Source organism: Xenopus laevis, chromosome 9_10S (assembly GCF_017654675.1).
Source record: "Xenopus laevis strain J_2021 chromosome 9_10S, Xenopus_laevis_v10.1, whole genome shotgun sequence".
Taxonomy (NCBI): Eukaryota; Metazoa; Chordata; class Amphibia; order Anura; family Pipidae; genus Xenopus; species Xenopus laevis.
This window is the reverse complement of record NC_054388.1, coordinates 43,658,408-43,681,941: the sequence shown is the minus strand read 5'-3', so window position 1 is coordinate 43,681,941 and position 23,534 is coordinate 43,658,408. Positions and strand designations below refer to the sequence as shown.

The window sequence follows — 23,534 nt, the reverse complement described above, 5'->3', positions numbered from 1 at the left end:
TATATATATATATATATATATATATATATATATATATATATATATATATATATATATATATATATATATATATATAGATATATAGATATATATCAGTAACATGTGATGAATCCACTTACAAGTCAGGCTCTAGGAGAGATGTCTCAGTCTGAGCAATCAGTAATGTCACATCTTGAAGACTGGCCATCGCTGCCTCCCTCACCCTGGGAAATAAACAAGAAAATCAGTTTAGGGTTCCGACAGGGATTTCAATATCACAAAAAGGATTTCAGTCATGGCATAATATATGAGCTGAATCACTGAATTGAGTAAGGTAGGGAGGTACATCAACATAAGTGATACTCAGAATCCCCTGTATAACTCATCCTGCAGCCTTGTGCCTTTATATGGTCACAGAACCCCTCAGTGACTTCTAATATAATTATAATTTACAGTAGGGGGTACATTATCCCTTATAATACATGAGTGGTAGTCAAGAGTTCCTTGTATAATTCAGCCTGCAGCCTGTACATAATTATAACACTCTAAGTGCATTAGAGTGTTTGGATATGGCCATGAAACTCCTCTATGACTTTACCTTTAACATTACTCTAATGGCACTATACCCCCAAAATGAATACTTCAAGAGTCAAGAGAGAGTCAAGAGTGAGTTTATTGTCATTTCATCCATATACGTTTGTACAGTACACAGTGAAACGAAACAATGTTCCTGTAGGACCATGGTGCTACACACAATATAGATGTGCCAGACAACAGACAAAAAGTGCAAGTGCAAAAATATGCAACTCCTGCAAGACAGGACAGCATAGTGCAGGGACAGGACAATACAGTGCACACTCAGTAGATGTAATATGTTAAGTAAATAATGCTAAACATCAGACATGATGGGTGTATCATTGTGACATGACAGTAGCAAGAACATGATAAAGAACATGACGTGGGTGTAAATGTCCGTGATGGAAGGAAGAGAGACACTTATGATCTTCTCTGCTGTCTTCACTATCCTCTGTAGGGTCTTGCGCTCCAGGACAGTGCAGTTCCCAGCCCAGACAGTGATACAGCTGCTCAGGATGCTCTTGATGGTCCCTCTGTAGAAGGTTTTGAGTATGGATGGTGGGAGATGGGATTTCCTCAGCTTGCGCAGGAAGTAGCGGCGCTGTTGGGTTTTCTTGGCTAAGTAGCTGGTGTTGTGGGACCAGGTGAGGTTCTCCTCCAGGTGGACACCAAGGAATTTGGTGCTTTTGACATCTCCACATTAGAACCATCGATGTACAGTGGCAGGTGGTCACTCCTAGTCTTCCTAAAGTCAACAACCATCTCCTTTGTTTTGTCTACATTGAGAGACAGGTTGTTGGCTCTGCACCAGTCTGTTAACTGCTGCACCTCCTCTCTGTATGGTGACTCGTCATTATTGCTGATGAGACCCACCACGGTCGTGTCATCACGAACTTTATGACGTGATTTGTGCGGTGCGTGGCTGCACAGTCATGCATCAGCAGAGTGAACAGTAGAGAACTAAGCACACAGACTTGAGGGGTTCCGGTGCTCAATGTGGTGGTTCTGGAGATGATGTTTCCAATCCTGACTGTCTGAGGTCTGTCGGTCAGGAAGTCCAGAACCCAACTGCAGAGGGAGGTGTTCAGTCCTTGAGCTGCCTCAGAGATCACCTGACCAGAAATAATGCAACTTTAACTGTAACAGGAAGAAGTGTGGGAATAAAAGACAGAACTCTGTTTGTTCATTGGCTAATGTGACTTAACATGTATGGTTTGTTTGTGTGCACCATAAATCCAAGGATCCCAAGGGGTGGTCCTTATCTTTTAAAATGGCAATTTTCTTTTTAGGATTACCCAATGGCACATACTACTAAAACAATATATTATTATTAAAATGGCTTATTTACATATACGAGTTGTTTTATGCCATATATTTTTATAGAAACCTACATTGTTCAGGGGTATAGTTTTCTTTTAAGGTTTGAGGTTTCCTCCCAAAGCCAATTTATATGCCCATGAAATCAACATTAAGCATTACATTACAGGCAGGTGGATGGGTTAGTGTTGTGGTGCCTGAAAAAGTTGATGTGTTAGACAAATATTGACCAGCCTCCAACTGCCTCCAAAGCTGATATATCGCCAACACAAATACACATGAAACCCTATATCCAGGTTTATGCTGAAATATATCATTTTGTGCAGACTGAGGTTTGTTTATCCTGCAGACATGGTGGGCATGCCTCAGCAACACAGAAGAGATAAGCTATATATATTCACAACTGGGAGATGCCTGGTTTCTCATGAAGATGCAACAGACATCTGCCTACTGATCTGGAAACCTCTCCTGTATCACACTGAGACGTCTGGCTCCACTCCACTGGTCTTGTTTTGCACTTTCCTCCAATTTCCTCCTTTAATATGGTCTCCCTACAAAGAGTGATATACAACACGTTATCCATGCTGCTCCTTACTGTTACTGCTCTCACTCCATGTTATGGGTTTCACTTAGGGGCTTGTAGTAACTCTGGTATTTAGGGGTCTCTGGCCCCTAACATAGAGTGTTTCATGTCAAGGATATCAGGTTATGGGGGTGCCACAATAGTCAGTATCACTAAATAAGAAATAAAGTATATGGCAACCTGGCTCTTCTCTGCCACCAAAGTGCTTGTCTCTATGATCCCAATTCCACCCAAATGGCTTGTTCTTTAATTAAACACAAACCAACACCTCAAGCCCCAGCTAAGTGGTCATTTTGGCTTCTCCACATTATTGCACTAAAATAGAAAAGATTCACATTGAACTAAAGGTGGCCATGCACGGGCCGATAAAAGCTGCCGACAGACCGTGTCGGCAGCTTATTGGCCCGTGTATGGGGCCCCCGCGACGGCCAGATCTCGATCGGATGGGACAGAAAATCCCGTCGGATCACGGCCGCATCTATTCGTTGATGCGGTCCCGCGATCCGATCGCACGTTTGGGCATCGTTAGGATCCGATCGTTGGGCCCTAGGGCCCACGATCGGATCAGCCGATATTGCCCACCTCAAGGTGGGCATATCGGAGGGAGAATCGCTCGTTTGGCGACATCGCCAAACGAGCGGATCTCTCCATGTATGGGCACCTTAAGAGATTCCTAATTGTTGGCTTTTTAACATTCCAGCCTATACAGGCCCTGACTGGCAATCTGTGGGTTCTGGCAAATGCCAGAGGGACTGCTATAAGGTGCCATAGAAAGTTAGTATTTAGTGGGCTGGTGGGGGCTGTTTGGGCCTCTGTGTACCTGAAGTGCCAGGGCCTATTTTATTTCTCAGTCCGGACCTGAGCCTATACTAACAAAGCACCATGTCATATTTATCTCATTCAAGGGCATCTGGATTATCACTAGCCGCTACAGAGTAGTCAGAAAGATTTGAAACATGGACATTCTCAGATTATGTCTATGTCACTTCTATGCTAATTGCTATTATTTTCTGTTATTAAACATTTTAGGTTGTGCAGTGCAGTTCAGGCCCGAGGGAAGACTGGAAAACCAATAATAAATTGTCAAAAACAGGGGAAGTCATTGAGCCAATCTTTACTGTTTATGCAGACACAGACAGTGCCGGATTTCGTGGACGGGGCCCCCTGCTCTGGAGCACTGGGGAGCTGCGCGTCTAAGCCAAGCACTAGGGAACTTGGCTTAAAGGAACACAATTCCTTTAAATTTCTGTTGGCAGAGGACAGATATCGTCTTCCATATTCTATTGCCACATGGGTGTTATCTGGTGACACACATATCATGCAATATTCAATCAATCATGGTACATAAGCTGGCCATAGACTTTATTCTTTGTGAGACAAACGCTTGTTCGTTTTAGTCTACAGATCTACCATTAACCATTCAGATTAAAGTAAGTAGGAAAAATAACAAATTAGACGATGTTCTGGCCATTCATTAACAGACAGCAATCATACAAAAGTCATGCCCAATAAATAGTAGTGACAGTCACCCATCGTCAGATAGGCAGTACATGCAGAGATATCGGTATTGCCATGGAACGACTGTATCTTTGCGTTTTTGGCCAGCTATATACATGTACTAGTAGTACTAATTAGTAATGCATTATGTTAAAATTATGTTAAGGTATGCCAGGGTGGTTTTCTTAAGCTCCAAGTGTTGCTAAAACAACCAACAAAAGGAAAGGAGGTAAGGGAATATTTCAGCAGTGGGATGAGGGGGGGCACCTGTGAATCTCAGACTGTCAGTAGTTCATATTTCCCCTTTAATAAGAGGAAACTGCTATGCTTGGTATTATCATTCCTGGGGATTATGAGGATATGAATGTCTGTATCTGAGACACTGGTTGGTCTGAGAGCTCCTTATGAAACATGAGAGCACAAATCTGGGATAACTGCATTTTTTACTGTTTTATTAACACTAAATTCAGTCTGAGCCTTAGCTTTTGGAGGCTACTGGGGGCTGTGCCATTACTGGAAGAGAAAGGGACAATTGTGAGTGGGGTATAAAATACAATATACACCTTTCTCTCATACTCTACTGTCTAAGAAGCCATCTTACAGGATAACGTTACAAGGTACAAAAGGGCTGAGCTTTATGTGGCTTAACAATGTACAGTTAGCTGAAAATAGGGGGCAATAAGGGTGCTAGGATAGATCTGTACTGGTGCAGGAGGCGAGTGATATGTTATGAAACACATTGTTTCAAAAACTTAAAGACTTAAGTCAATTGGGCAGATTTAAAAGCCCCGTTGGATCAAGGGCGCATCGGTTTGTTGATGCAGTCTAACCACCCATATTCTTCTCGTTGTGATCCAATCGTTGGGCCCTAGGGACCCATAATTCTATCAGCCTGATATCACCTCCCTCACCTAGGGAGACATTTGCTGATTTGGCAACTTTGCTAAACAAGAGGATCTCTGTATGTACTGTATGGCCTGCTTTAGAAAAGATATGGAGCCAGTAGGCCAGGGGTAGGAAAATGCAATAGGAAGAGTTTAGCAACTAATATACAGCTGCCTTCTCTTCTTATGCCACATTGAGAAATCTGAGAGTGGAGCAGGTCAGCTCAGAAGACACCACAGGTTTTTTTACTTGAACTTTCAATGCTGAAACATAATGTGACTTAAATTTGCTTTATAACAACAGAACCAACATTATTTGTTAAGTGTACCTCCTATTTAAAAACAATCAAAATTAAAATGACAAAAAAAAGACAACAGGCTGCACATAATGACAAGAGATCAATTTGTATCTCTGTAAAAAAGGAATGAATGCAGAGCACGAGGCACAGGTACATAAGCTGCTTCATAATCTCCTTCCCTGAGATGGGAAGGTTTATTGGGCATTGAATTACAAGCCAGGCTGTAAGGGGGAGGCAAGGGCACACATCAACACACACACACGGCTGAGCAGAGGCAGGAGATATCACTGGTACTGATTTAAAATAAGGATAACATGCAAGGGAGAAGCCTGGAATTCATTTGCACTTATAGCCCGATAACCTGGCCTACTGTATATGTCTGAGCCACTGAGACAAGTGGGGCTCATTTATCAACACTGGGCAAATTTGCCCATGGGCAGTAACCCATGGCGACCAATCAGATTGCTGCATTCATTGTTCTACTTGCAGCTGGTTTTAAAAAGCTAACCACTGATTAGTTGCTATTAGTTTGCCGAGTGTTGATACAGTAATTGACCCCACTGTGTCAGTTTCTTGGGCAGAGTTTAAAGTGCCCAGTAAGAACTATTCTTATCAATTTCCTTTTGTGTTTGACATTTCCTTTGTGTTTTTCCCAATTTATTTGCAATTTTGTGTACAGAGATACCAATTTTTAGTTACTACTCTTTAAGCACAATTCAGCAGGAACAGCCCCCCAAATTTGCTCATAGCCTGTACAGAGAGATACTATAAAACTCTCAGCATAGGTATTCCCCTGTACTAAGCACAATTCAGAAAGAACAGCCCCCTAAATTTGCTTATAGCCTGTACAGAGAGATACTATAAAACTCTCAGCATAGGTATTCCCCTGTACTAAGCAAAATTCAGCAGGAACAGCCCCCTAAATTTGCTCATAGCTTGTACAGAGAGATACCACAGAACTATGGCAGCATAGGTATTCCTCAGTACTGAGCACATTTCAGCAGGAACAGAAACCATAAATGTAAGGACATATATCAAGAAGCAACACTGAGGCAGTGAGTGAGGGCAGACCAGTGTTTAAGACTGCTTGCTATAATGATAACGTTATCTATTATTATTCTATATAAAGTCCTGTAGCATGTGATGTTTCCTAGCCTATGACTGCCCCCTGGTGCCTAATCTATAAAATGCACTGGGTTAGTTGATGGAAGAAAATATTGCCCATCAAACAACAATAAAATAAGTTAAATATATACAGTGTCGGACTGGCCCGGCGGGACACCGGGAAAAAACCCGGTGGGCCCCGACCCTCGTGGGCCCCCGCCGGGCCAGACCCCCTCTAATAGTATAAAAAAATTTTAAAAAGTTTTCGGCGATGCGCATCGCATCACCGCTTGCGCATGCGCATCGGCGCTTGCGCATGCGTATCGGCGCTTGCGCGCCGAGAAGTGCGCTCGCGCATGCGCGCAGTAGGGGGGCGGGGGCCCTGGACCAGCAGTCCCGGTGGGCCCCGGTCCCCCCAGTCCGACCCTGAATATATATGTAGTAAGTACCAACATTGCTTTTACACGTGTTGGAGTTTTGTAGGCTCTCTGTCTAACATTTTTGAGATCCGCAGACTACATGTTGTGCATGAACATCTCTCCCAGAATGCTTGCTGTTGTTAGGGTTGCCACCTTTTCTGGAAAAAAAATACCGGCCTTCCTATATTCTTGCCATTTTTTCCTATTAATAACATTGGCATCAAGCATCATTTTTAAACATTTTTAAAATACCGGCCAGATGGCAACCCTAGCTGTTTTGCATGCTACTGATGGATAACATTGGGCATTGCTTGTTCTCTCCATATTTTAGATTGAAATAAACGGGTCCCTGGAAGTCCCAAAATCCCACCACTTAAGCAGTGAACTGTGTGGTTGTTGTGCATGGGTTGGTTTTCTAGTTATTCAGAACCCTCAATAAGTGGTAGAGTGCCACAAATTGCCTGCCCAGCCAGTGCTGCAAAGAATAAAGCAGCTGAGGCACAGTGCCTGGACTGGCAAGCTGGGGATTCTGGCAAATGCCAGAGGGACTGCTGTAAGTTGCCATAGACAGTTACTATTTATTGGGCTGTGGGGGGCTGTTTGGGCCTCTGTGTACTATAAAAATATAATGCAGTGTTGCCTTGCACTGATAAAACTGCTGAGTTTTTTTCAAGAACACAACTATTGTTTATACAAATAAGCTGCTGTGTAGCAATGGGGGCAGCCATTAAAAGGAGAAAAGGCTCAGGTTACACAGCAGATAACAGATTACTCTGTAGAATAGAATGTTATCTGTTATCCACTATATAACCTGTGCCATATAGCATTTTTTTCAATTTCCGCCATTGCTCCACAGCAGCTTGTTTATATGAACTATATTAGTGTTTCTGAAGCCAACACATCAGTTTTACCAGTGCAGGGCAACACTACATGATATTTTCATTACTTAAAAACACTTCAATTTTTTAGTGTTACTTTTCCTTTAAACATAATGTTAAAGGGGTTGTTCACTAGGTCTGAACTGCTACAAGTACGCAGAGGCCCAAACAGCCTCCACCAGCCCACGTAATAGTCACATTCTATGGCATTTTACAGCAGCCCCTCTGGCCCCACAGATTGCCAGTCTGGGCCTGCTGTTCACCTTCCAAACTAGTGTGATGTGCAAGTGGCCCTATACCTGTGGGACCTGTGGGTTTATTCGCCGATCGCATGGGTTCGTGCCGACCCCGACCTTTTGCAGGTTCGGGTTGAGGTTTTCATCACTATTTCATCACTATTCCAAACACTTTTTTTCAGTTCATTTTTAAAATTATTTACCAGAAATAAAGACTTTTTCAATTACTTTCTATCTTTTATGTCTTACCATTTTTCAAAATTGAAGTCTAAAGTTGAATGTTCCTGTCCTGTTCCAGTCTGGCAGTTTAGTAATTCAGGTGCAGATTCTGAACTATTACAATTCGCTACATTTAGTTGATACAATTAGTTGATACATTTCTCATCAGTATCTGGGGAATATTAGTTACTGTTGTATCAATTAACAGCTGCCTTTAATGAAACTCAGGGATTCTGCTCAGCAGGGACAAAGATAACAAATGTATCAACTAAAGCTGGCCATAGATACAAAGATCCCATCATTCATTTTGCACACGGGCAGATTCGGTTCTATTTAGTCGCCTGGTGACTAATTAACTCTTCTTCGGGGTGACAATCTCCCCAAACTGCCTTCCCCCTGCCTTCTGCCTGCTAAAATGAAAAATTGCCTGTGGCAATGCACTCGCAGCGCTTCGATTTCCGAAGTTGCCCGAAGTTTCCTCGTGAGGCAACCTCTGGCGACTTCGGAAATCGAAGCACCGCGAGTGCATTGCCGCAGGTGATTTTTCATTTTAGCAGGGGGAAGGCAGTTTGGGGAGACTGTAACCCTGAAGAAGAGGCGATTAGTCTCCCCAAATCGGCCCGTTCTTAAACAGTTACAGAGTTGACAACCCCCCCCTCCAATTCAGAAAGACATAAGGTGAAAAATAACAATTCAATAATAGAAAAACGGTCACAAATAGAAAGCAGTTGGAAAAGTCTTTATTTCTGTTCAACTCTCTGAAAACAACTGAACTTAAAAAAAAAAGTGTTGGAAGGTGAACAACCCCTTCAAAATACTTTTTTCAATTCAGTTGTTTTTCTATTGTTCTCCAGAAATAAAGACTTTTTTTCAATTACTTTACATTATTTATTTTTTACTGTTTTCCAAAATCTAAGTTTCAGGGCTTTAGCACACGGGGAGATTCAGGGAGAAAAATTGCCTGCAGCAATGCACTCGCGGCACTTCAATTTCCGAATTAGCCCGAAGTTGCCTCACAAGGAAACTTTGGGCGAATTCGGAAATCGAAGTTCCACGAGTGCATTACCGCAGGCAATTTTTCATTTTAGCAGGGGGAAGGCAATTAAGGGAGATTGTCGTCCCGAAGAAGACGCGATTAGTCGCCAGCCGACTAAATCTCCCCGAATCTGGCCGTGTGCTAAAGCCCTAAAGTTCAATGTTCGTGTATCTGGTGTTTGAGTCTGGCAGCTCAGTAATTCAAGTGCAGACTCTAAACTGTTACAATTTTGCAACATTTAGTTTATACATTTCTCAACAGCATCTCCAGAATATTAGCAACTATTGTATTAAGTCTAACAGCTGCCTGTAATGAAACCCAGAGATTCTGCTCAGCAGGGACAAAGATAAGAAATGTATCAACTAAAGCTGGCCATAGATACAAAGATCCCATCATTCGAATCCTCGAACAATTGGACTTCCCCATCTCCCGACCTGCCACTAACCATTCCGATCAAATAAAGTAGAAAAGAACAGAGCTGCTTCAGATGGTGAAAAAAAAAACACCTTACACTTCAATATAATAAAAACGGGTACACGTAGAAAATAGAAAGTCATTGGAAAAAGTCATTATTTCTGGTGATCTATCTGAAAACAACTAGTTGTGTGAAGGGTCCAATCGTTTTCCACCTAGCTGCTAAATAAACTATATCCTCAGAATGTGAGTTTTAGCTCTCCAAAGGCTTTATATGAAGAGTACTGGAAGGTTTATATTTTATGTAGAAGAAGCCTGTTAGACTGGGAAGCCACTTGGACCACGAGGAACAGAATAGGAAATATAGTATGGCTGTTTGGCTAATGAGCTCTCCGTGAAGTCAGATAAGGCAGAGAGAATTGCTCTTGGAACATTTCAAAGTACAAAGTCCTGTTTCATAGACAGAAAAGAATGGGTTATTTTTAGGATAACAGGGGCATATAAATCTAATTATATATTTCTTATTTTCCGCCCTATAGCTTTAGTCGACCTTTAGGAATTTGGTGCTTTATGCTTTGTAACTAAAAAACCCTGTTTTTGTAAACACAAGCAAATATATATACTGAATTACCCCTCACACTCCTGCCATCTGGAAAAAGGTACCGAAGCATTAGGGACCTCACTACCAGACTGTGTAAAGTTTCTTCCCCCAAGCCATAAGGCTCCTGAATACTCAGGGACCGGACAGATCTCTCTCACACACTCCATCTGACCTTACTATATACCTCAACGTTACACAGCCACTGTACGCCATTGTATAAATAAATAGCCATTGGATACAGTTGTTCTCTATGAGCACATCTGCACTTTATCGTGTTCTTTATCATGTTCTTACTACTCTGTCATATCACAATGATACACCCATCATGTCTGATGTTTAACATTATTTACTTAAATAATTACATCTGCTGAGTGTGCACTGTATTGTCCTGTCCCTGCACTATGCTGACCTGTCTTGCAGGAGTTGCATATTTTTGCACTTTTTGTCTGTTGTCCGGTACATCTATGTTGTGTGTAGCACCATGGTCCTAGAGGAACGTTGTTTCATTTCACTGTGTACTGTACAAACGTATATGGATGAAATGACAATAAACTCACTCTTGACTTGACTCTTGAATTACTTACCAGACAGTGGATCAGGGAATGTGCATTAACTAACTGGCCAAATCAATAGCACTTCCATTGTATTTAAACACATTTTAACTTAGCCTTGGAGTGCACCCACAACCCCCCTACTTTATGCTTTAGCCAATTATACCTCAAAGCTGCACATGCACTGCTGTAGTCCAAGATCCAATCCAATTGAATAGTCCAATCAACCTGCTATGAGTAGTTTTTTACCAGGTAGCATAAAGGAAACTGCCTCCCCTGCCTTCCCGTCGGCTAGGGGGATTCATTTTCCAAAGTCGCCTCACGAGGAAACTTTGGGTGACTTCGGAAAACGAATTGCTCCAAGTGCCATCCCGTCGGCTATTTACATTTTACCCGGCGGGAAGGCAGGGGAGGCCGTTCGGGAAGATTAGCCGCCCCGAAGAAGAAGAGATTTGTTGCCGGGATACTCCTCTCCCTGAATCTGCCTATGTGCCCTGACCCTTAGGGGGTTATTTACTAAACTCCGAATGCAAAAATCACGATAAATTCGTGATTTTTTCTTTATAAAATCAGACTTTTAAAAAATCATGAATTTTTCAGAATTTATTGAACCCAGAGGATGGAAAAGTCCAAATCTGAAAATCCGGCATCTCAGACCTGTCGAGGTTGCATATAAGTCAATGGGAGAAGTCCCAATAATATTTTGATGTGCACTGGGTTTTGCGCAATGACCCGAAGTTTTCCGAGTTTTCAGGTGAAAATTCCGAAAAAATTGTGAAAATCTGAACAAATTGTAAAAAAAATCTGATTTTTCCCGCAAAGCAATTTTTCGAGAAAATGTAATAATAAATATTACAGGAGTTTGTAGCAGAAAATATTGAGATAAATTCGGACTTTCATAAATAACCCCCTTAATGTCTGTAGGAGCTGAAATACACATAAATCTTTTTACTTTCCTAATGAATTATTTGGTAGAATAGTATAGAATCGTGTATTTTCGATTATATTTAACCAGAGTATTCCATGTTGGTTTTAGCTCTGTGCAAATTACCAGGCTCCGACATCCCCTCGGCTGTCTGTAGTGTAGTCATTCATGCAGTTCAGTAGGGTGTTATAAACCAGGGTAATATTCTCTTTGCACATGGCTTCATCTGCACATCCATCCTCTTTCACACCAACTGTCTGGCAAATCCTGAATAAAGAGAGATGTCATATAATAAGCAGGAACACTGTGGCCCTTGGTCTGTGGCTGTCACCAGAAAGCACAAGCTGGCCAGGACTGTAATTTCCCCATTTAAAAATTTACCAATGTAAATAACAAATCCTGCATGTCTAAATGTAATTTGGATCTAGCCACATTGTATGAGAAATTGGTCCAGACTGGTGAGATGGCAAATATACTCAATTAAATCAAAACTAAGGGGCAAAGGGAGAAGCCAAACACTGAGCACATCATGGCTACAATTGCACCTATGTATGGCGCTCATTTATCCCTGCTTGCTGGAGGAATAAAAGCATTAAGACCTGAACCTCAAAATGTCTCTATGCTGCTGTGTACTCTATGCCTTTAGCAAACCAGTCAGGAAGAGTAAACCTGAAGAACGGGTCAGTTGAGCAAGGCCTATATAATTGTTTCAGTACTTTTATAGGGAACATAGAAACCGCACAGCAGCAATGATAATATTAGTTTTTTAATTGGAAGAATAAAGACACATACTAGTGAAATGTCTATGCTTACACCTAAAGCCCTGTATTTAGGTTATGAATTGCAGGGCATACAAAAGCTGGACCAAGGAATTTTGGCATCCGAAAATTGGTCTACTAAAAGATTACCCCAAGGAAAAGCAAGGAGATTGCCTAATGGTGTGCATAGGGTTTAGTTCTGAACTGGAACTTAGCTGGACAGCCAAGAGCATTACTAAGTGAGGGGTGTCTGAGCAGACACATCTTGGACACTAGGGGAGGCATTTTCAAGGCCAAGGATGCAGTAGAAAACGCTTTACAATAGTGTGCAGAACTCTACAGTGAGAGGCTGTACACACAGAATTATGGCACTGGGGAGCTATGTTCTTTATATTTATATATAAGTTGTATACCATCTTCCCAGATTAAAGTGTACATACACAAAATATATTCCAGAATTAAAGAGAAAGAACTTACTGAGCAATGGCCCTCAGGGCGTCCCTTCTGGACTTTGCAAAGCCATCATTTTTCCCAGAAATGCAGGTGACTCTCCTTAGACCATCCAGTACCTTAAAGATGAGGGATCAGTGTAAAGACACACTCTGCTGCCTGCAGTGCAGATACAATTTGCACAGGGTCCAGTAATGTTTTCTACATTTTTGTACAATAAACGTAAGGGTCACTTGACTTAATGACTTTGACAGTAGTCTGCAAGGCAAGTCACTGCTGAAGTGAAAGTCAGTGACTGTCAGGTACTAAAACAACAGCCCTGTTTTGCTTTACGGCAACACTTGGAGGATCAGATTTATAGTCTCGTAAAGCACGGAACAGGATCAGTTATTAACACGTGTATATTTAATACACTGGTGCCTGGGAATTCTTTGTCCATAAGTGAAGAACTAGGAGATCAAATTTTGGATTATGGGCCTGGTATCTCTTTGATCATTTAGGCTCAACTGAATGTTTTAAATAAGGGCAGACTGATTACCCTGTATGTTTTGATGGCTTTCTGCAGTTATCACGTAGATGCCACAAAGAATGATATTGTTCCGCAAGGGGGCAGTCACACGTACATCACAGATAGTACTCTTTATCTAGAGCAGGGGTGCCCAAAGGGTAGATCGGGATCTACCAGTAGACCTTTAGCTGGTGATCAGTAGATCTCAAGACACTGTCAACAAACAGCTTGTCTAAATCACCCTCCTGTTTCATGCTTTTCATTCCGATTTTTGTTCAGATTACCCAAGAAATAGGGGTTTGTTAAATATAACAATAAATTCAATTATAATTCAGTATAATATTTAAGTAATAGTTTCCATGGAACAGAATGCTAACAATGCTTTTATGGATGTAGATCATAATGGGAGAACATCACTAAAAGTAGACCTCTCATTAATAAAGTACGGACCCTCCTGATCTAGAGCACCAGGTAGACACCAGCATGCAGAATGGAGACTGAACAGATGGGAGACAGGTAGTGAGTGTGGAAATTCATATGCAGCCAGGGTGAAGATTAAAGGCAAACTACCACTACCACTGTGACTTCACAGCAAGTGTACAGCCCAGTTTCTGTTCAGCAGATGAGCAGCTGTTTCATCATGTCAGCTGTCAGCCCATGGCATCATGATAAGATGGGAGTTTGCTTGTGGATGCAAGCCCTATTCCTAGACTACTTTACCACTCCCTAGCCCAGTCTACCTGCTGGAGCTTGCCTTTCAGTAGAAACTGCGGAAGGGCCCCTAGGGCCAGAGAGAAACCACAGCGAACCATCTCTTCATCGCTCTGCAGCTCTGAGGTGAATTGCTTTACAAGGTCTTCTAGAAATCACACATAGAGAAAGAAGGACAGTTAGTTATAACGCAAGAAACAAACAGGGGCACATTAACTGTAAATTAAACAGTGAGAAAAACTGCAGTACACAGCTGGAATTAAGTCCCTGCCCTGAAGAGCTTACAGTCTACTGGGGGAATGTAATATGTGTCGTTAGCGCAAAAAAAATGTTTGCAGATACTTTTGCGAACGTTAGCGACCATGTTTGCATCCTTTTTGACCTTTCCTTGCACAGTTTGCGGCCAAAGGACTGTTGTGAACATTCACAGTGTATGTAATACAATTTTGCAATTGCAAAGGGTTTTCTGCAACAAAATATTTAACAAAACTCCAGAGCAGGTGTTAACGCTAACCTTTGCTTAGCAATAATGCGAAATTTAATATTCACCAGCGTATTTTTTTTAATTTCGAACAGCACTAAACATTTGCAAAAACGACATTTTGAGTAACGCTTGCAATTTTTAATTACATTCCCCACCATGGGGCAGATTCAATAAAGGGCGAAATGGCAAACGCTGACGACAATTTGCGAGCGGCACCACCCACAGGGACATCGGCAATTTACTAATGGGCGCAGGCACCAATTCGCTAGCGAAATTTACTGATGGGCACACACCTTTGACTATGGCAAAAAACCCAAAGCAAGGAAAGAGGGATTTTGATCACTGCTACTAAGTCCAAACCAGGACTATATGAGAATGCTTGCAATGACTTAAGCAAGTGCATCTATTGAGGTTCTACCTTTATATAAGGAATGTTGTTGGATTGCCATAAGCTGAATGAGACTAAATGAAACAAATTCACTAACCTTTGGAAGCTTATTCCTAATTTAAAAAGTCAATAGAACAATAAAAATCAAATATCCCCATACACATAAACATTATTCAAATGCATTTTGTCTGGTGTTGCTGTTCCTTTAAATCAAAACGATTCAAGAATTATCAGACTCTCTCTCTGGCTGCTGAATAGTAACAGAGCTCTGCTGTCCTCTGGTGGCCATGCAGGTTTATTATTAAGGCGAATTAAGGTCAACTTAACCAACGGTTATTATTATAAAATGATGAACATTTTGTTTGTAACCCCTGATGATTTAATTTGTTCATAATTATAATAGCACAATAATAACATAGACGTAGAGATATTTACCCGTACAGGAATTGTTCAGTGTAAAAATAAAAACTGGGTAAATAGGCTGTGCAAAATAAAAAATGTTTTCAATATAGTTAATTAGGCAAAATGTAAGGCTGGAGTGACTGGATGTCTAACGTATCAGTTTCCACTGATTAGGGGGGCCACATGGGTCATAACTGTTGCTTTTGAATCTGAGCTGCATGTTGAAGATCAATTACAAACTCACTGAACAGTTATGTCCCATATGGCCCCCCTTCAAGTCGCTGACTAACTCAGAGTTAGAGAACTGAAAAGCAGGAAGTAGTGTTCTGGCTCTTATGTTAGACATCCAGTCACTCCAGTCTTTACACATTACATTTTTGGCTAACTAACTATATTAGAAACATTTATTTATTTTGCACAGCCTATTTGTTTATCCAGTTTTTATATTTACACTGAACTGTTCCCTCTCAAGATCAAGATGTCTTGTTATGACTTGCCTTGCTCAAAAGGAAGGTTCTGGCAATAAACTCAGTTATCAGTTTTTCAATAAATGATTATTTCACTAGGCCATTCTGGGGTCAGTTTCTGCTCATGTGACTGTCTCTACTTCCTTGATAGAAAAGCAGCCCTGTCTTGCTTGTAGCAATCGACAGTCTGAAGGTTGCTGTATGAGGGATCAGCTGAGCACCTACAGGTGCGTATCTTATTGTCACATCTAGTTATCCCCAAGGCGCAACCCATTGCAGACCTCCACCAGCTCTTTAACACGCTTTGCTCAATCCAGGCAGGGAACACCCTGAGTTCCACAAGGGCAGGTTGCAAGTCATTGCTTCCATCCCTCACAGGCCTTTGTTTTCTCTCTCATATGTTTTTATGACCTGATTAAAACGTTTGTGGATGTTTTTATGACAGAATCAGCTGAACCTGGGAGGGGAACAAGGGATGGGCCGGGGTGCTATATGGGTGCTGCCCTTTGGGAAAGTACTATTTTGAGCACTGCAGGTAATTAGGTGCTTGGTGGTGCTTTAAGGATAAAATTCTGAATCACGTACCATGGGCTGCTGCGGATCCTCCCTGGTAATACTCCTGGCACAGGGCGGAGAGGGCTGACACAGCAGCTTCCTGCCATCCAATCAAAATCAAAAGAGGATTAGCAAAACAATATATAATAGGCCAGACACTAAAGATCCAATCACAAACATGTTTAATCATGTCACACCTGAGCACTACTGATTCTTTTTAAAGAGAAAGTTTGGCTTTAACCTTTATAAAGCTGCAAAAATACCCTAAGCAGCTTCTGTATTTTTATTTTCCTTTTTTGTGCAATATACAGTAAATTACTTAAAGCGTTGTGGCCTTGTGCTTTTATATGGATATGCAACTCCATGGTGACTTATAACATGACAGCAGCAATGTTTTTCTTTTATCAAAAAAAAAAAAAACAGTGGGGACGGAGTTCCCCTTTAAGCTCCATGGCTATTCATTTCTGCTGAATTATAGAACCGGAGCATTTCCAAGTTTACAGTTTGGGAGCTAACTCCAGCGCCATTATTTCACCTTGGGCAATGCAACAACACATTACTTCCCTTCTAATGCTTTTGGGAAATAAACTCCTTCACAAGTGCCGATCCCCAGTGATTTGATGCAAAAACGGTACCTTAATCTTCTGCCTGGCAGTGCCGATGAACAGGTGAAGGTTCTTTAAACTGTCATTGATCAGCCACAGCCACCCACCTGCAAAAAGGCAAATATGGCTAAAGGTGCCACTGTCTATAGCTCTCTTACGTTATTTTTTAATTAAGTTTAAAGATCGTATTAATACACAGGAATTGGGATGTGTCATGTGTTACATATGACTTGGGGCAGCTGGGAAATTGACAAAATGTCTAGTCCCATGTCAGATTTCAAAACTGAATATAAAAAAATCTTTTTGCTCTTTTGAGAAATGGATTTCACTGCAGAATTCTGCTGGAGCAGCACTATTAACTGATTCATTTTGAGAAAAAAATTTTTTCCCCATGACAGTATCCCTTTAACATTAGCATAAGGCAGAACAGCACTTCCACTTACCAATAATATCTTCTCCAGGGTGTGGAAATTTGGAGAGTGAAAGTTTCTCCACTAAGCAGCAGACTGCAAGGGGGACAAAGGATTAGATACAGACATTGAGATCCGTAAATCCACCTGTAGGACAATTCTACTTAAATCTGATGGCAAATCCCATGACTTTCTGCTAAATCTCCTTAAAGGGGACCCGTCACCCAAAAAAATTATTCAAAATTCTATTTTATCACATTAGTCAAGCGAAATGAACTTTAATTACACTATATAAATTATTTGAATCTTGTTTCCTTCAGTCTGGGAATTCATAATTACAGCAAGCAGGCAGGAGCCATTTTGTGGACACTGTTATTAAGGCAAGCCTTGTATCATCTCAGAATCTTGTTTGTGCACCAGAATGGGGGACCCAATGTCTATCCCCATGTACTGGTTACACAATTAAATGGTAAAGAGAACGGGGGAATGTGGGGAGAGCAGTGACATCTAGTAAGTGCTAAATGGAAAGTGAAAGTAATTGTCTGCCCCTCCTCTATGCCCAGGGCATAGAGGAGTGTCAGACAATATTTGATTGACAGCTGAGATTTTTAAATGAGCTCACAACAGCTATGAATGCTTTAGTAAAAAATAGAAATTGGATTTCATGTTTAATTTGAAAAGGACTTTTAGTATACAGATTTTTGTGTCTGGGTGACAGGTCCACTTTAATTCGTTCACCCCCCTTAAACACAAGAAGTAATCCCACTCTGAAGTCTCATCATTTATACCCCACAGACTGGGCATCAGGATGGGACCAAATCCTATTTTTAAGGCTGGTTAGATTAATGAGATTGGGATCTGTGCACCATTTACATAGGTGTGGGACACTGGGATGGCTGAATAAGAGAAAGCAGCTTGTAGCAGATAAATATACGTATTTCAGTTGTGTCTGTGGAGATTTACACTAATGCATTGGATTTACCTGCAGGTCTCATTAACTCTCCATCCAGGCCCCTAGGGGAAATAAAAAAGAAATGTGGATTATTTTGGGGCTGTCACATAAATATAAACATATTCAATGTAAATTAACTAGCTAGGGGGTTAATGTTTATGCAGCTTTCCATATAGCTGTGCCCCTAAACTGCAACTCCCATCCCCTCCCGGCAACAAAGGATTGGGGGTTGTGCTGCCATTAGATGTGGAGGACTGCAACATGATCAGAGAACAGGCAGTCACACATTGGGACTCACTCCAAATAGCTTGAAAAGGATCATCATCCAGCTATGAGCCAGTACCCACAATTTTATTAAACATATTACAGCCCAAATGTTCAGAGGCGAGTCTGGGCCCATACACTGAGGCTAGATAGATTTGCATACAGTGTCCAATCATATCCAGTGCCCAGAGCCACACAAATCTTCTCCTCCCCAGTCTAAAGCACGAGCTGCGGTATCTGCATGTGGTTAGATGACTGGAATTGAACAACAAATGCAAAATGTATGCAAATCAGGGATTCATTTGAATAAATGTCAGGTTTTTACCGTTTTTTCTATTTGCCTATGAAAGCCTGATGCTGCCAGTTTGGTAAGTACCTGTTTTGCCCAGAGGAAAGGATTTGATTTATTCAAGGGGAGCATTTGCTTTTATCTGTTAACAGTGATCTGCAACCCATTGCGCTACAGCTGTTACTGAACTACAAATCTCAATTTCAGCAAACCTTGAGCATGGTATCTACCCACAGTGGCCCTCGGTAGCTTACTATACCGGGAAAGAAAAAAAGACCTATGTATTTAAAACATCCTCAACAGTTCCATGAAACAAATCAGAACAATCGTTACTCTTATCTAGATGCAACGGACAAGGACATAATTTAAATGCTGTTAGTCACTAAGGATGCTGGGAGTTCAGCTAGAGCTGGAGGGATTTGCAGGAATATAATAGGTAAATCTGCATTCTCTATCAGCAGAAAGTATGTTATGTGTATGACTGGTATGTAGAGAATTTACACGGGGCTCTTATTTCCTTTCCAAATCTATTTCCAGGCAGTATTTAAGGGCATCCCCTCGGATGACTGGCAGCCTGAAAGAACTGGTCCTACTGGGTCTGTACTGTTAATGATCTGAGCCAAGAAACATCCCCCTATTTTCTAATAGGGTAGAAATAACTATACAGAAGATTAAAAAGACACTGGTACAGGTATGGGATCCATTATCCGGAAACACGTTATCCAGAAAGATCCGAATTACGGCGGTCTCCCATGGACTCCATTATAATCAAAGAATCCAGGTCCCGAGCATTCTGGATATCAGGTTGCATACCTGTAATACTAAAACAGCACCTTGTACTTGATCCAAACTAAAGCTGGCCATAGTTGTTGAGATTTTTAAAAGATCAGATCCTGATCGTGAGACCACGATCTTCTCAGAACGATCGTACGAATTTACCATCAACTAAAAAGACCAATTTGCCAGGAAAACAAAGGGGAGCTGCCTGCTTGGCCCTGCAAACATAGATAGATGGCACCGGAACCGACAACGATTTTTTGACCTGGCCGATCAATTTCCTGACAGATGTCAGCCGAAAAATCGTAAGATGTACGATCGTTCGAATCCCACTAACCGCACGATAATTTCGAAGGATTGCTCGGACTTCCCTAAAATCGGTCATTCGGCAAGAAGAATCGTCGCGTCTATGGGGAGCTTAATATATAACAAATCCTTATTGGAAACAAAACCATCTTATTGGGGTTATTTAATATTTACATGATTTAAGGCAGGGATCCCCAACCTTTTGAACCCTTGAGCAACATTCAGAAGAAAAAGGAGTTGGGGAGTAGGGATGTAGCGAACGTCGGAAAAAAAGTTCGCGAACATATTCGCGAACTTGCGCAAAAATGCGAGCGGTTCGCGAACGGTTCGCGAACCCCATAGACTTCAATGGGAAGGCGAACTTTAACATCTAGAAAAGACATTTCTGGCCAGAAAAATGATTTTAAAGTTGTTTAAAGGGTGCAACGACCTGGACAGTGGCATGCCAGAGGGGGATCAAGGGCAAAAATGTATCTGAAAAATCTGCCTGTGTGTGCTTGGAAGAGATAGTGTAGGGGGAGAGCTGTTAGTGATTTCAGGGACAGATGATAGTAAGTTTGCTGGCTAGTAATCTGCTTGATACTGCTCTGTATTGGAGGGACAGAAGTCTGCAGGGATTTGAGGGACATTTTAGCTTAGGTAGCTTTGCTGGCTAGTAATCTACTGTTCTCTTTAAACAACTGCCATACGTTGACCTTGTAGGCATTGTTTGCCCAGTTTTTTTGGACGCAGCCACTGAAGCACAGTTGCCAGAAAAAATATGCCATATAAATGCTGAAAATAGTCATTTTTCGCCATACGTTGACCTTGTAGACATTGTTTGCCCAGTTTTTTGGACGCAGCCACTGAAGCACAGTTGCCAGAAAAAATATGCCATATAAATGCTGAAAATAGTAATTTTTCGCCATACGTTGACCTTGTAGACATTGTTTGCCCAGTTTTTTTTGGTTGCAGCCACTGAAGCACAGTTGCCAGAAAAAATATGTCACGTAAATGCTGAAAATAGTCATTTTTTGCCATATACGTTGAGTCAACGTATGGCAAAAATGACTATTTTCAGCATTTATATGGCATATTTTTTCTGGCCTCTGTGCTTCAGTGGCTGTGGCCAAAAAAACTGGGCAAAACAATGCCTACAAGGTCAACGTCGTTGACCTTGTAGGCATTGTTTGCCCAGTTTTTTTGGCCACAGCCACTGAAGCACAGAGGCCAGAAAAAATATGCCATATAAATGCTGAAAATAGTAATTTTTTTGGTCGCAGCCACTGAAGCACAGTTGCCAGAAAAATTATGCCATATAAATGCTGAAAATATAAATTTTTTTGGTTGCAGCCACTGAAGCACAGAGGCCAGAAAAATTATGCCATATAAATGCAGAAAATATGCATTTTTTTGGTCGCAGCCACTGAAGCACAGTTGACAGAAAAATTATGCCATATAAATGCTGAAAATATAAATTTTTTTGGTTGCAGCCACTGAAGCACAGAGGCCAGAAAAATTATGCCATATAAATGCAGAAAATATGCATTTTTTTGGTTGCAGCCACTGAAGCACAGAGGCCAGAAAAAATTAAACCAGTAGGGTTTGCACCCTAGTTTGTAACGGTGGCGGAGGGAGGAGGAGGACGCTAAAGGACAGCTGTGTGTGGAGTCATGAGGCTTGAAGAGAAGGACAGCTGCATAGAAGTCAGAACAAGTCTTCCGGCGTGCAGTAACCCTCCGAGATCCACCCCTCATTCATTTTAATAAAGGTCAGGTAATCGACACTTTTGTGACCTAGGCGAGTTCTCTTCTCAGTTACAATCCCTCCTGCTGCACTGAAGGTCCTTTCTGAGAGCACACTTGAGGCTGGGCAAGACAAGAGGTTCATGGCAAATTGTGACAGCTCTGGCCACAGATCAAGCCTGCGCACCCAGTAGTCCAGGGGTTCATCGCTCCTCAGAGTGTCGATATCTGCAGTTAATGCCAGGTAGTCCGCTACCTGCCGGTCGAGGCGTTCTTTGAGGGTGGATCCAGAAGGGTTGTGGCGCTGCCTTGGACAGAAAAACATTTGCATGTCTGACGTTACAGACTGGCCAAAGGGCTTTGTCCTTGCAGGTGTGCTCGTGGCAGGATTACTGGCACCTCTGCCCCTGGAATGTTGATGAGTTCCTGAAGTGACATCACCCTTAAAAGCATTGTACAACATGTTTTGCAGGCTGGTTTGTAAATGCCGCATCTTTTCGGACTTGTGGTATGTTGGTAACATTTCTGACACTTTATGCTTGTACCGAGGGTCTAGTAGCGTTGCGACCCAGTACAGGTCCTTCTCCTTAAGCCTCTTGATACGGGGGTCCTTCAACAGGCATGACAGCATGAAAGACCCCATTCTCACAAGGTTGGATGCAGAGCTATCCATCTCCGCTTCCTCATTATCAAGGACTGCATCATCCACGGTCTCCTCCCCCCAGCCACGTACAAGACCAGGGGTCCCCAAAAGGTCACCACTAGCCCCCTGGGAAGCCTGCTCCTGTTGGTCCTCCTCCTCCTCCTCCACAAAGCCACCTTCCTCCTCTGACTCCACTTCTGGCACCTCTCCCTGCGTTGCAGCAGGTGCCTGGGTTCGTTCTGGTGATTCCGACCAGAAATCGTGCGCTTCCAGCTCCTCGTCACGCTGGTCTACAGCCTCATCTGTCACTCGTCGCACGGCACGCTCCAGGAAGAAAGCGAAGGGTATTAGGTCGCTGATGGTGCCTTCGGTGCGACTGACCATATTTGTCACCTCTTCAAAAAGGTCGCATGAGCCTGCAGGCATCGCGCATAAGCACCCAGTAACGGGGGAAAAAAATCCCCAGCTGTGCAGATCCAGTCCTACCACCCAGTTCAAAAGGTACTCGTTGACGGCCCTTTGTTGTTGCAGCAGACGTTCCAACATAAGGAGCGTTGAATTCCAGCGAGTCTGGCTGTCAGAAATCAAAACGCCTGACTGGCATGTTGTAGCGCTGCTGAATGTCAGCAAGGCGTGCCATGGCTGTGTAGGAACGTCTGAAATGGGCCGACACCTTTCTGGACTGGGTGAGAACGTCCTGGAATCCTGGGTACTTGGAGACAAAACGTTGGACTATTAAATTTAACACATGTGCCATGCAGGGCACATGTGTTAAATTGCCTAGTCTCAACGCTGCCAACAGATTGCTTCCATTGTCACACACCACTTTTCCGATCTGCAGTTGGTGTGGGGTCAGCCACCGATCGGCCTGTGACTGCAGAGATGACAGGAGTACAGATCCGGTATGGTTTTTGCTTTCCAGGCACGTCATCCCCAAGACAGCGTGACAACGGCGTACCTGGCACGTCGAATAGCCTAGGGGGAGCTGGGGGTGCACAGGTGTGGAGGAGGAGAAGGAGGACCCAGCAGCAGAGTAAGAAGAAGAAGAAGACGAGGTAGAGAGCGATGGAGGAGTAGAGGTGGTGGCAGAACCGCGTGCAATCCGTGGCGGTGACACCAACTCCACTGTTGTTGTTGAGCTACCCATTCCTGCTTCCCAGCCATTACCAAGTTCACCCAGTGGGCAGTGTAGGTGACATACCTGCCCTGACCATGCTTGGAGGACCATGCGTCAGTAGTCATATGGACCTTTGGCCCAACACTAAGTGACAGAGATGCGGTAACTTGGCTCTGCACATGTTGGTACAGGTGTGGTATTCCCTT

At 42.4% G+C, this 23,534-nt stretch overlaps 1 protein-coding gene across 2 annotated transcripts in view; it reads right to left on the bottom strand.

Moving 5' to 3' along the window:
- Positions 1 to 23,534, bottom strand: part of LOC108702845 (tubulin-specific chaperone D-like) — a 124,302-nt gene that overhangs the window by 17,851 nt on the left and 82,917 nt on the right. For both annotated transcript variants that reach the window (XM_041578731.1, XM_041578730.1), the window contains 8 exons: positions 18,239 to 18,270; positions 17,290 to 17,352; positions 16,877 to 16,953; positions 16,272 to 16,341; positions 13,975 to 14,093; positions 12,754 to 12,845; positions 11,645 to 11,785; positions 120 to 203 (listed from right to left, as the gene is read on the bottom strand). In XM_041578731.1, coding sequence (XP_041434665.1) covers positions 120 to 203; positions 11,645 to 11,785; positions 12,754 to 12,845; positions 13,975 to 14,093; positions 16,272 to 16,341; positions 16,877 to 16,953; positions 17,290 to 17,352; positions 18,239 to 18,270 — 678 coding nt within the window. The remainder of the gene's footprint in view (positions 1 to 119; positions 204 to 11,644; positions 11,786 to 12,753; positions 12,846 to 13,974; positions 14,094 to 16,271; positions 16,342 to 16,876; positions 16,954 to 17,289; positions 17,353 to 18,238; positions 18,271 to 23,534) is intronic.